This window comes from Elephas maximus, chromosome 11, assembly GCF_024166365.1.
Source record: "Elephas maximus indicus isolate mEleMax1 chromosome 11, mEleMax1 primary haplotype, whole genome shotgun sequence".
Classification (NCBI taxonomy): Eukaryota; Metazoa; Chordata; class Mammalia; order Proboscidea; family Elephantidae; genus Elephas; species Elephas maximus.
Genome location: NC_064829.1, coordinates 42,426,492 through 42,439,518, shown reverse-complemented (window position 1 = coordinate 42,439,518; position 13,027 = coordinate 42,426,492). Strand labels below are relative to the sequence as shown.

At 39.5% G+C, this 13,027-nt stretch overlaps 1 protein-coding gene across 15 annotated transcripts in view; it reads right to left on the bottom strand.

Moving 5' to 3' along the window:
• DTNA (dystrobrevin alpha) overlaps window positions 1–13,027 on the bottom strand; it is a 451,514-nt gene that overhangs the window by 170,124 nt on the left and 268,363 nt on the right. For all 15 annotated transcript variants that reach the window (XM_049901507.1, XM_049901509.1, XM_049901502.1 and 12 more), the window contains 2 exons: window positions 12,234–12,301; window positions 2,606–2,686 (listed from right to left, as the gene is read on the bottom strand). In XM_049901507.1, coding sequence (XP_049757464.1) covers window positions 2,606–2,686; window positions 12,234–12,300 — 148 coding nt within the window. In that variant the 5' untranslated portion in view covers window position 12,301. The remainder of the gene's footprint in view (window positions 1–2,605; window positions 2,687–12,233; window positions 12,302–13,027) is intronic.

The following is a 13,027-nucleotide window of genomic DNA, read 5'->3' as shown; positions in this document are numbered from 1 at the left end:
AGAATTCTGTCATGAACAGACAGATGTTTTTGCTGTTGTTAGTTGCCTTTGAGTAGATTCTGACTCATGGTGACCCCATGTGTGCAGAGTAGAACTGTTCCATAGGGTTTTCAAAGCTGTGACCTTTTGGAAGCAGATCACCAGGCCTGTCTTCTGAGGGACCTCTGGGTGGGTTTGAACCACCAATCTTTTGGCTAGTAGTTGAATGCTTAACCATTTGCACCACCCTGCTGTTCTGAACGTACAGTAGGAACTCATTATGTGGTTACTAAATAAAGAGGTAAGTGAATGGATATACAGAGGGGCAAATGGATAGGTATGAAGGTTCTACTATGAAGAATGAACTCTCACCCTTACTTCATCCCCACTGTTTTCCAAGAAGGTTAGTGTGACTTAGACACAATTCAGGGTGTAGACAAAGGGTGAGGACCAGAATGGAAAGGAAGAAGAAAAGGAGATGCCTAAGAATGAGAAAGGGCTATTATCAGAAAGCAGGAGAAAGGGCATATGGCCAGTGGGTTGCTGGAGCACCCTAGCTAGGGCTAACACCATGCATGTACCTTGTATTGTCCGATGGAGTGCTGCCAAATCACTATGAGCTTTGCATGTTTCATTTTATTTTATTTTTGGCTTGCGTTCTTTGGGCTTATACTTACCGAAGTTAAAAATCTTTCTTAAAATCCCCAGCCCTAGTGAAAGGAGCCTAAGAAAGACTCTGTTTTGTAAAAGCTTTAAGGTGGACAGCACTACCACCCTACTCTCCCCCTCAACCCCCATACTTCAGGGGCTATTCTAGTGGTAATAAGTGGTCAGAAAGTGGGAGAAACCCATCACCTTTCAGTACTGAACACATGGAAATGCTTCCTTTTGTTTCAGTGTGAGGTGGTGGTGGCTGGTGGGGCAGAGGGTAGATTTTTCTTTTGTGGGTACATTCTCTTTGTCTCCTAACACTAGTACTGAAAAGGATTTTTATTGACTCAACAATACCCAGGGCTACAAATACAACCACAAATTCCTTCTAAAACCTGTAGTGCTTTTTCTCTCATTCCTTTTTCTAAATTGGTTTAGCTTACTGCAAGGAATCAAGACATATATTTGATATTTGACCAACCTATGATTTTCCTCCTAGTCCAAACTTCAGCCCTGTGGGGCTGGAGAATAAGCCGTAGACAGACAACTGGAATGGATGCACAGTCCCCATCTTCACAGTCACAATCAGCTATAAGCCTAAGAGGCCTGGGCTGCGGGTAGCTGCCCAGGGCGCTGGTTAAGTGTCTGCTGGAGACTCTGGATCAGTAGAGATGACAACATGGCTGGTTTCAATGTTCACCAAGAGTTGAATCCCCATGCCAGTTATTTAAGAACTATGTGCACGTACTCAGGAGGAGATCATGATTTTCATTTTTTTTTTTTAATTCATCCAATACTAATTAGAAAATGACTTTTGTTCTTTCTTCTTTTTTGATGTACTTTTGAGCACTGCTTTTGCTGTGTCTCAAAGGTTTTGGCATCTTGTGTTTTCAGTCTCATTTGATTTCTAGGAATTTTTTTTAATTCCATCTTTGATTTCTTCTATTACCCAGTAGTTTTAAGCCAGGTGTTATTTAGTTTCTACTTATTAGATTTTTTTTTTCCTTGCAATTCCTATTATTGATTTCTACTTTTATAGCATCGTGATTAGAGAAGATGCTAATTAGAAAATGAGAAGTTATTAATTTTTTATAGCAGTCAGTTTTCAGACAAGAAAATAAGTTCAGACACATGAACTATTAAGCAATATTTTTTTTCAAGAGAAACTGGATGTGGTAATATGATGGAAGCACTGACCCAGCAGGGAACGTAAAGCTGTCATTAATGATCTAGCTTGCTACTTTAACATTTTAAAATCTGGGCAGCAGCTCACACAAGTTCCTTTGTTTCTTTAAATATTGTTGTCTCTTTTCTTGCTATTGTTTGATATAGTGTGTCAGAGTACAGCTGTCTCTGTAGGGTTTTCAAGACTATGACCTTTTGGAAGTAGACTGGCAGGCCTGTTTTCCCAGGCGCCTCTGGGTGGGTTTGAACTTCCAGTCCTTTGTCTAGTGGTCAAGTGCTTAATGAATTGCATCATCCAGGGACTCCTAATACTCTCATACAAAAGACTAACTTTGTAGTTTCAGAAAGAAACTTCAATGATTTCAGGAGCTTGTAAATATTTTCCTATACTTGTAAAGGAAATACAAATTTAAGGAGAATTCAATATTTGATTATTTTATAAAGTTCTTGGAAACCGATTTGATGCCACTCCATTTACAATAACAAGGCTAGAAAAAAGAAGACAAATATCCATCCAGATTTAAACCATGCCAAGGACTAGGCTACATACCCATCCAGAGGCTCATTCATTTTAATACTTTAGTCATGAAGAATAATTAAGGCTTCAGAGTTACTTAAGATTATTCTCTCTACCGTTTGTGTATCATAATACACTTTTTATTGTTGGGTAAACACATTTTTATCAACACCTAAAACAAAAAAGCCCTAGTTTTAGCAAACAGAGTAACAAATGTAAACTATAGGATTCGGGGTTGGGGAGTTAATTAGTTCAAACAACTGGCATACTCACAATTGCATTTCTTCTGAACAAACCTAAGCTTGCATGCTGTTCTGTAGGTGGAGAGTCGGATACGATCCAGATCTTGAGCCCCTAGTAGGGGGAAAAAAAGTACACATATGGTATGCCATGTGTGTGGAAGGAAATTTATAATGTTTATAAATAAAATACACTGCAGATATAATCCACACACTTAATTTGATTTTGACTTTTATTAGAAGATAAATATAATTTTAAGATCTCAAATGAACTGTCCCATAGTCTCCAGGTTCTAGGGGAGGAAAGCACACACATCCAACGTTGGAATCCGGTTGTCAATCCCTGTTCATGAACCAGGGAACGTAACCTCATCCCTGTTGGGCCTGCCACTTCTGAGAACAATCTGGTCAAGCTGCGACTAAGAGTTATAAACAGCTAGATGCTACCAGATACTAATATCATCAAATGACCATTTTGGATGCACTGTTATTGGTCATAAGAACATGGCTACCAGGTGAGCACACACTGCATGTTGGGTTTCTTCTCTATGTGACCATGGGCACATTGCTTTTAGAAGCCTTGGTTTCCTCATCTGGATGATGGAGACAATGATAATAATAACAACACTTTCTTCCTAAGAGTGTTGTGAGGATAAATGAAGGAATAAACCTATAGTACTTAGAAGAACGCCAGACACACAGTCAATGTTATGTAAGCATTCACTATTATCACTAGCATCTGTCCTACAATCCAGTCAAGTTCAGAGGAGGAGACTCCTTTCTAAAAACAACCACTACTTGTTATTATACTGTGGCTTCTAGTTCCTTGTTAATGACACAGAGGAAGCATGTTTCCCCATATTTCTGAACTACTTTCTTTATGCTATGCTTCTGCTCGGGAATCCAGCAGGCCTCCCAGTGCTAGAGCACCAGGCTGTGTATTCAGCACCTGAAAAATGAGCTCAGAATCCAAGCCCCTCTGCAGTCTATTTCCATCTTGCCCACACAACAATATTTCCCACTGCTTTCTACCCCAGAATCTCTGCTTGGCCTGGGCTGGCCTCCTCAGGGTCCTATGCAGATGGTACACCTGAGCTTCTAGTGTTCCTCCCACAATACTTTGAATGGGTTAATGGGCTAACGTGTCCAGAACACAGTAGACTTTCAATATAGGTCTGTTCTTCCCTACTTCTAGATATCTGCCTTTCTTCAAGCCCCCTCCTCAATTCTCAGCCATGACAGCCAAGTTCTAAACTACACTTATCTCTTCTGACTTCCAACCATGTTTATGGTTCATCACAGACATAAAGGTCTGTACTATAATTTGACATGTATTGAATTTTCTCTTTACTACTGGTGCGGCAACAACACATGCGACATAAATGCTTTAGAATATAATAGGGGAGCAAATAAGTGAGCTGTCTGCAAGCAAGTATAGTAGGAGGCGAATTAACTGCTTTCCCAATGAAACTCAGGATAAATTAGTACATGTTCTTCACTGAGAGAATTTAGCATTCCCTCAACTCAAACTGATCTCTTTAGATTCATTTTAAACATTGTCAATAGGCCTATTACTTTGTGGTTTTATGATGCAGATTATTAAACATTTGTTCTTGTGAAAGTGTGTTACTTGACAAATAGGGTCATTAATTCTGAGCCATTTGAAGGATCAAAGAGGTAACTCTTCCCAATTTTTAAGGAATTCCCTTAAAGATGCTCAAAAGAAATGGACATTTAGCCAATGGCCATGTAGAATTTTTTCAATGTTAGAGAAGAATATAATTTAGTGAAAATAAATGAACACCAGAGTCAGTAAACTTTAATTTTATCACTTCCTCAAGTAAACTTAGACAAGCTTTTACTTGTTGTCTCAATTTCCTCATGTGTAAAATGAGGATATCAGTATCTACTTTACTGTTTAGCTGGTAATGTATGTACAGGTCAGGACCTCTGTACCAAACCTGTTACTGTCCAGTGATTCTAACTCAAGGTGACCCCATGTGTATCAGAGTAGAATTGTAATCCATAAGGTTGTCAATGGCTGATTTTTTTGGAGGTACATTGCCAGGCCTTTCTTCCGAAGTGCCCATGAGTGGACTCGAACCACCAACTTTTGGGTTAGTAGCCCCAGAGCGTTAGCACTGCACCATACACCTGCACATAGCATTTTATTAACAGTAAATGGCCCTCCTTAAATGGCTTCCTGTACCATTTCTGAGCAATAATAAATGATATAAATTTCTTTTTTATATTTCAGGTTTAATTTGCCTTCCTGTAACTTTAACTCATTTGGCCTATTTTTCCCTCTGGCACTACATAATCTTTTCTCCCTGCCACTTGGTAATTCACTTCTCGAACATCTGAAAATGATGTCCTATCATCGTGAAGTCTGATGTTCAGTTGAGGAGGTAGCTTCCCCTTTTTGAGGCAAAAGATGTTCAATACTACATCCATTTTTTGGGTATAGTGTCTACCATAGAGCCTGATACGCTGTAGGGCTTCAATACGTGCAAACGTCTATTGTTATTCTCATTGTATCAGACATGGGTTTTGAGGCCTCTTAAACATTCTAGTCACTCTGTTCCCTGGTTGGCTAACATCTCCTGAAAATGAGATGTACAAAACTTAACCCAAATGTCACAGCTATTGCCTCACTTGTAGAGATAATAGAAAGCAATTATTACTACCTTTGATAAGGACACTTATTAGTGCAATCTTATTTTTATTGGCTAGCTCATTCTGCTGGCTCTTATTAGGCTTACACTTAATTAAAAAGCTAGCTATGTGTTGATATTAAGTCAGATCTTTTCTAAATTTTCTATTTAAATGCTTATTTTTGGACTTAAGTGTAGGAGTTCACATTTATCTGGTCAACTTCTCTCCTTTTAAGTTTCAGCTCATTGTTCTGGCCTTTCTGATATCTTCTGAAATTTTGATTTTCTCATTCCAAAGATCCTTCCCAGTTTTATGCGCTCTGTAAATCTGAGAGGCTCCTGAGGGGAAATGAGCTTTTTAGGATGCTGAATAACCAGGGGTAGAGAAACTATCAGCAATACCTGAAGGCTACATCAGCTTTTTTCCCTTGGATGCCGATTTAGTTTTATTGATGCTGAGTTTGGCTCAACAACCAAGGAATCTCAATTTCTGAAATTAATCCCTTAGAAGAAAACATTAATGGCATAGATTCTTCAAAAATGATTTAAGCTGAAGGTTTAAAGGGGCTGTGATGTAGCACAGTTAAGTTTCTTAGTTCCAGTAAGACTTCAAGCTCTTAGGACAGTAACTCTGGCACCTGCACCCCAAGAGGATCCTGGGGGAATTTAGCAAAGTTGCACTGAAACCCCTGCTCCTGCCCCCTCTCTGGGATGTAGTAAACAGGGAGGCAGAGATGCTGCTTAGGGACAGGGTACACTAACTCTGCTCTGCCTGTCTGAGGTCTACATGGACTTAACTGACCCTCTATGTTTTGTTCAAGAATCAGGAAGGAGTATAGACATCTGCAAATGTTTTGTATTTGTGGAAGTTCTTCCTGGATGATGGTGTAAGCCCTGGATATTAAAAGGGATGTGGTGAGCAATAAAATCTAGCTTTTCAGACATAGCAGCACACTAACAGTATCAGTGGTAGCTGCAGCATCCATATTTCTGGGTTCAAAAGAAGCTGAGCTGAGCCATGTTGCATAATTTCTTACTGTTTATTTACCTTTGTTTCAAATAAACTTCATGTCTGCCCCAGTAAGCCATGAACTTATGCACGTGTGGTCTCTTTTTAAAAATCCACAAATCCATAGCCTATCTCTGGAGTAGTTGTGTGTCTTTGGTATTGATTAAAAAGAAGGACTTGAACTGAACCAAGAATAGAGCCTTCCTGTATGCCACTAGAGACCTTTTTCCAAACTGATTGACCCAATCATTATTCCTCTAGTCATAAATACGAAGTTACCTATAAATCTACCTAACTCTATGCTGGCCCACACTTCTTTCGCACATGTACAACCTAGGAGCTTTTGTCAAGATCTTGATGAAATTAAGGTTCATTTTTATCCTATGTTGTTTTCCTGATCTAGTGTCTAAACTTTATTATAAAGGGAAATTGCCATATTTTTATGCAAATAACACACACCTTCTACATTTGTTTGCCAACTGCACCCTTCTCCCAAGAGGTACTTTTGAAGCGTGCTATGCTAATTTTCTTACAGCAACATGTAAAAAAAATAATTGGCATAATGATGCTTATGAAAATACCTTGCAGGGGGAGGGCATGGTTGGCAAACAAACGTAGAAGTCATGCGTTATTTGTGTAAAAACAGGTAGCTCACCCATCCATCCATCTATCTCTCTATCCATACATACTTCCATACCTATATATAGCCTTAACATAATTTTGGGTTTTACCTTCATAATACTCTTATCGATTTTATACAATTCACTTATATTTTGCCTTATATCTTTTGATAGCTTATTATACAGCCTTCTATATAGTCACTTAGATTCTTAAATATATTATGTATTTAAAAAATTCTTTCAACAAATAGTCATAGGATAAAGACAAAGCCTATGAACTCTGTGCCTGAATTCTTTTTCATGCTTGATGTTTGACTAGATATGTGTGTGTGTGTGTGTGTGTGTGTGTGAGAGAGACAGAGAAAGAGAGAGAGATTGGGAGGGAAGTAAAGGCATTTGGGGGTCAAAGATGATGCTCAGGTATGTACCTTAGGCAACTGAATAGGATACGGTACCCCTCGTTGAGCTAAGGTGCCAAGAGGTAGGAACAGGTTTACAAGTGGGTAAAGATAGAGAGTTCAGTTTGGGGCTTACAAGAGTTTGAGTTGCATGCAGGACGTCCAAGGGGAGATATTCAGTGGGCAGTTGCGTATGTGCATATGGAGCCTACAACTAGACTTATATTTCAGGAATTATCAGCTCACATATAACATGTAGCAGTGTGACTTGACTGGGCCAAGACTGGCATTATTTTTCTGAGAGGAGACTGTTAGCAGTTATTCCAGACTCTAGGTGGCAAAATGAAGCATAAAATTGGGAAGCAGAATACTCTACCCCTTCTGAATTGTGCCCAGAACACGCCTGGTAGTTGCTCAGAGACTTAGTGGCTTTAGAAGAAACACTGGGGGTAGCAGCCTTGGCATGGCATTTGCTTTTTCATGGGTACCATTAGCGGAGTCAATGCTTCACCTCAAGCCACTTCATTAGAGGAAGGCTTGACAGGGTGGAGGCCAAGGTGGAAGAGAAGTCAAGTTTATATGGTGACTATTCCTGATAGAATCCCTGGTGGCACAGTGGTTAAGAGCTCGGCTGCTAACCAAAAAGTTGGCAGTTCCAATCCGGCAGCTGCTCATTGGGAACCCTATGGTGCAGTTCTACTCTGTCCTGTAGGGTTGCTGTGAGTAGGAATCAACTCCATGACAAGTTTGGGTTTTTTTTTTTTTTTTTTTTCATTCCTGATAAGGAGTCTGTGGGTAATGTAAATGGTTAATGTGCTCGGCTGCTCGTCGGCAGTTTGAAGGTTTAAGTCCTCCCAGAGGTGCCCCAGAAGAAAGCCCTTGTGATCTACTTCTGAAAAATTAGCCACTGAAAATGTCATGGAGTGCATTTCTACTCTGACACACGTGGGGTTGCCATGAGCCAGAATCGACTCAAGGGCAACTGGTTTTGCCTTAAAAGCTGGTTCATGAGAATATAGGAGGTGTTTTGGGGGAACTCTTTGAACACCTGGGAGCCATAGAAAATAGCAGTAGAGGTAAATCTTTGGGAGAAAAATGAAATTATATGTGGAAAGAACTAGTCAAGAATAAAACTTTGGTAAAGTCTATTGGCAGGTCTAGAGAGTGCCGAGAGCCAGGAAAAGAGAATTAGAGTGCTCAGAAACAGCAGGAGCCCGAGCCGGGGTGGTGACAGAAGAGGAAGGAAGAGAGTTTCCAGGATGATGCTCCCCCGTGTTAATGTGTTAAAGAAGCTGAGGAGTATGAGAAATGAAGAAGCAAATGGAAACAGTTACTGTGATGGTCTCATACCCACCATGGCCTAAGCAGGATCACCCATGTCATTCTTTCTGAATTTTTGAAATCAGTTTTCCAAAAACTCGTAGTGTATACTGCAAAATAATGCCCTAGGTTCTATTCCAACTGTACACATGCTGACTGTAGCCAATATTCTGGACTAGACTGTCTGCCTTTGAACAATTCCACAGTATTTGCTGAGTACCTCCACATGCCCCCCTTTCTGGCTCCTCCTCCTTGTACCAAAACCAAAAAACAAACCCGTTGTCATTGAGTCCATTCCAACTCATAGTGACCCTACAGGACAGAGTAGAACTGTCCCAGAGAGTTTCCAAGGAGCACCTGGTAGAATCAAATTGCTGACCTTTTGGTTAGCAGTTGTAGCTCTTTACTGCTACACCACCAGGGTTTCCCTTCCTCATACAGGGCAGCACTATCACTCTCCCCAGGACCTTCCTTATCTTGTTAGGCAGTCCTCCTGTTCTGAAAGAGTGTTTCCAGTCCCTTCCCTCCCATTAAAACCTACTCATCCTGTATTCCACAGGCATTTAAATAGCATTGATTCAGCATGTAAGGTGAATGGTAAGATTCAAAGGTAAATGGCCAGGGTCTGTCCCAATGGAGTTCATAATAGTGGGAGATCCAGACATGTCCACAAGTAACTATCACTCAAGGCAAAGAAAATGTGCCCTGAGAGCAGAAAAACAGAGGAGGAAGAGGAGACTTTAGTTCCAAGAACAAACACTGACAGTCTGAGAAGCTTATTTCAACTGATAAACTTATTTGATGACTGGAAAAGCCAGAGTGGGGATCACATTTACATTTAACTAGCGTTTTTTTCTGTCCCAGTCCAAAGTATTCAACAAATGGATAATTTGGGCAGTGTAGTGAAGAGAACACATGGTTAAGAGCAGACTACTCAGAATTTCTCAAACCGAAGTAAATGCCCACTCACTTTTTAATACTAGGTTGGCCTGTCTTTGCTTACTTGTGAGTCACACACTGCTCTTTGTTTCTTTCCCCGCCTTTCCTTTATGCTTTTGCTCCTTGTGCTAATGAGCTGAGAGTAGATGTTTCATACATACATGCATGCTGCAACCAAATGAAGTTGCCAGACTTTCTTATCAATTGTTCTTCTCTGCTCTTTGTAATTTCCAGAGCAGAGAATCTCTCTCTTTTTCAAAAATTATTTCTAGATAATACTTAGCTGACCAGATTTACAGATTCTTGGTTCTTTTTTAGCTTCCTGTGTAGCCATCAACAATCCCTGGAAGAAGGTCTCTCCAATTTTTGATGCCAGTCTTCACTGGTTTCCTTTTCTTTCTTTGGTGTCCTGATAGCACTGGGGTAGCATATATTTTTCAACTATTTAACAATGAGATTATATTTCTCTTTTGTATGATTATCTATCAAAAACAATTCCTTCTTTTGAAACCAGCCCATTGTTTTATCCAGCAGAATCTCCACTTCATGTAGATGTGTTCTGCTTAGTGCTGACCTAAGTATGGCGCTCAGAGTAATAGACTGTTAAGGTCAGATGTGTTCAGCAGTTTTCGCTGACATCTGAGTCTATTATTTAGCACACCCACAGAAGAAAGATACACATTTCTGTGGTTTGCTGAACTATTCTGATCACTCATCAAGAGAAACTCATAAAGCTATTTAATAAAGCTATGCAACATCCCTGAGAAGTTTCTATAAAAAGACAGTTACGATTTGGGAAATCAATGCACAATTTTCCTAAGTCTCTCTCAGTTGAAAAAATTTAGAGATGTTCTGTTTCTATGGCTATAAAACTTATCTTTGTTTTAGTTGGGCAATTTCAATCTTTAATGCAGTTGGACATTTGCAATGAATGTATTCTCTGTGCCACACACTCCATCAAGTGCCAAAGAAACTAGAATAGTGTACTCAAACTTAGAGAAGCAGTTAGAAAATCATTCAGTTAGCACCCTTTTATAACTCTGATAGTGTGCCAATGCAGATTTTAATGTTACAACAATAAATTCAAAGATTTCCTCCAAGATTTTATTACCTTTTTCTTTTATGTTCAATGTTAATAATTTCTTTACCTGATAAGATGTTGGCCCGTGTTGTTATATATACCTTTTGCTTTTTTAATCTGGAACCTGTGATATAGGAGGTCATCTTTGCTATTTGGGGATTTCTTCTGACAGCCAGTCAGTCACTAGGTTCTTTGTTCTGTTAGATTTGTATCAGCAAAGGACATAAATCCAGTGACTGGCCATGCCAGGGATGGAGATACAGAACCAAACATGTCCTAGAAAATGGGAAGGTCTTGGCTGAAACTCTCTCAGACACTTTGGACATGACTCCAAGGGTGGAAAACTCTCCTAGAGAAAAAGCAAGGAGGGTGACCAAGATTCCCCACATCAATTTTAATATTCTTTCCTCTTTGTTAGTTCTAACACTGTCTTGGTGCTGCCAGATTACTGGCAGATGATAAAAGAAAATATGAATCTTATTATCTGGGACTTTTCTTTATCTCCTCCTATCCTCATTCCTGCCCATCAGTTCCAATTTTCAGTAGAAACCTAATTTTGTCTACTGTCTTCTCAGGGAAAAAGGCTTACAACTCATTCCTGCTCATCCACATTCCTAATACAGGGAAGGAGAGAGAAAAAGACAATAAGAGAATCTTACTTTTTCTTTCTTTACATTTAATTTGAGATGTGTGTTTTCTCCCCAATGTCAAGTTCTATGAGTGAGACACTACCAACTAACTGCACATACAGCAACCAGGCACTTACATAAACCAGTGGCCTATATAGAATGGCTTCTCTGCTGGAGTCAGTAAATAGAGTCTTGGTTTGGCTTCCTCTTGTATAGCAGGTAACCTCCAAGCTCTTTTCATCTTTAGTACTTTTTAAAAACTGGGTTGTAGAACAAATTCTCCCCCCTTAAACAAAAAAAAAAAAAAAAAAATCAAACCTGTCTCTGTTGAGCTGATTCTGACCCACAGCAACCCTACAGGATGGAGTAGAACTGCCCCGTAGGATTTCCAAGGCTGAAATTCCTACTGAAACAGACTGCCACATCTTCCTTCTGTGGAGAGGCTGGTGGGTTGGAACCACTGACTTTTCAGTTAGCAGCCTAGCACTTAACCACTGTGCCACCAGGGCTCCTTCTCCACCTCTTGGTCCAGTCCAAGTAACAGCTTATAGTTTGGCCCAGTAATCATGCCTGATTCTTCTTTCCCATGTGAACATTTGATACCATTTTGTAGGTAAGATGTTCAGTGATTCAGTTCACAAATTTTATCTATATGCCAGATATTATACTGCAGGGGGACGAACACAGGCTTTAAAGTTTAGTGGGCCATATTAATGTCAAAACTATATAGTGTTTCAAGTGTCCACGTGTATGTGTGTGTGTCTGTGTGTATCTCCATAAACTTTTTCTTTCATATAAAATGTATATTGTAGTAAAAAATTCCGATGAATCACTGGCTAATTTAACTCTTACCTCATACGAGGCAAAGAGGTCCAAATCTACATTTTATTCAAAGAATTTAAGATTTTTAAGGAAAACTACAAATGCCATTAGGTATTAAATGGCTATTTTCGGTCTTTCCTTGTGTGTTCAATGGAAACTATAAGGTATTCCTTAAAAGTTCCATACTTACTCATCTCTGCAAACAGCTGTCTTCTTTCGGCCATGGTATTTCCTCTTTTCCCACTATCTTCAATCATTCTATGAGACAAAACGATTACAATGTGTAATTATCCTTACGCTAATGAGCAAACAACCATTTCTCTGTAAACGCACTTGCATTATTTATGCCACAGAGAGAAAAACTATTTAAGACTATAAGTGTATTAAAAAGTATAGCTTTACTTTCACTCACCTAAATAGTTGTACATATTTTTCCATATATAATGTTGGAAGTGGTATAAAATTTTTATTTTATAACTTAACTAAAATAGCAATAACCTTGCGCCATAGCAAAGTACAACCACCTATCATCTGTAAAGTGATGCATGTCACATATAGTTTCTGTTTCAATTTTCGGAATATCTGTGAAGAACATAGAGGAGATATTATAGATCCCATTCAACAGATGATGAGCCTAAGAGTCTCGTGGAATAAGTGGTAAAAGGTGTAGAAGGTCCCTAGGTGGTGCAAATGGTTTATGCTGGGCCTTTTGCTATTTGAAAGGTTGGCCCTTCAAATCCACGCAGAGGTACACAGGAAGAAAGGCCTGGTGACCAACTTCCTTAAGATTACAGCCATTAAAAACCCTGTGGAGCGTAGTTCTACTTTGACACACATGGGGTTGCCATGAGCCAGAACTGACTCTATGGCAACCGGCTTTTAAAGGGTGTAGATGCTCTGACTTCAGGATTAGTATACTCTCCACCACATCCTGCTGCCAACTGTGCAGCCAAACCCTCAATTCAGAAACAGGTAATTTTCTAA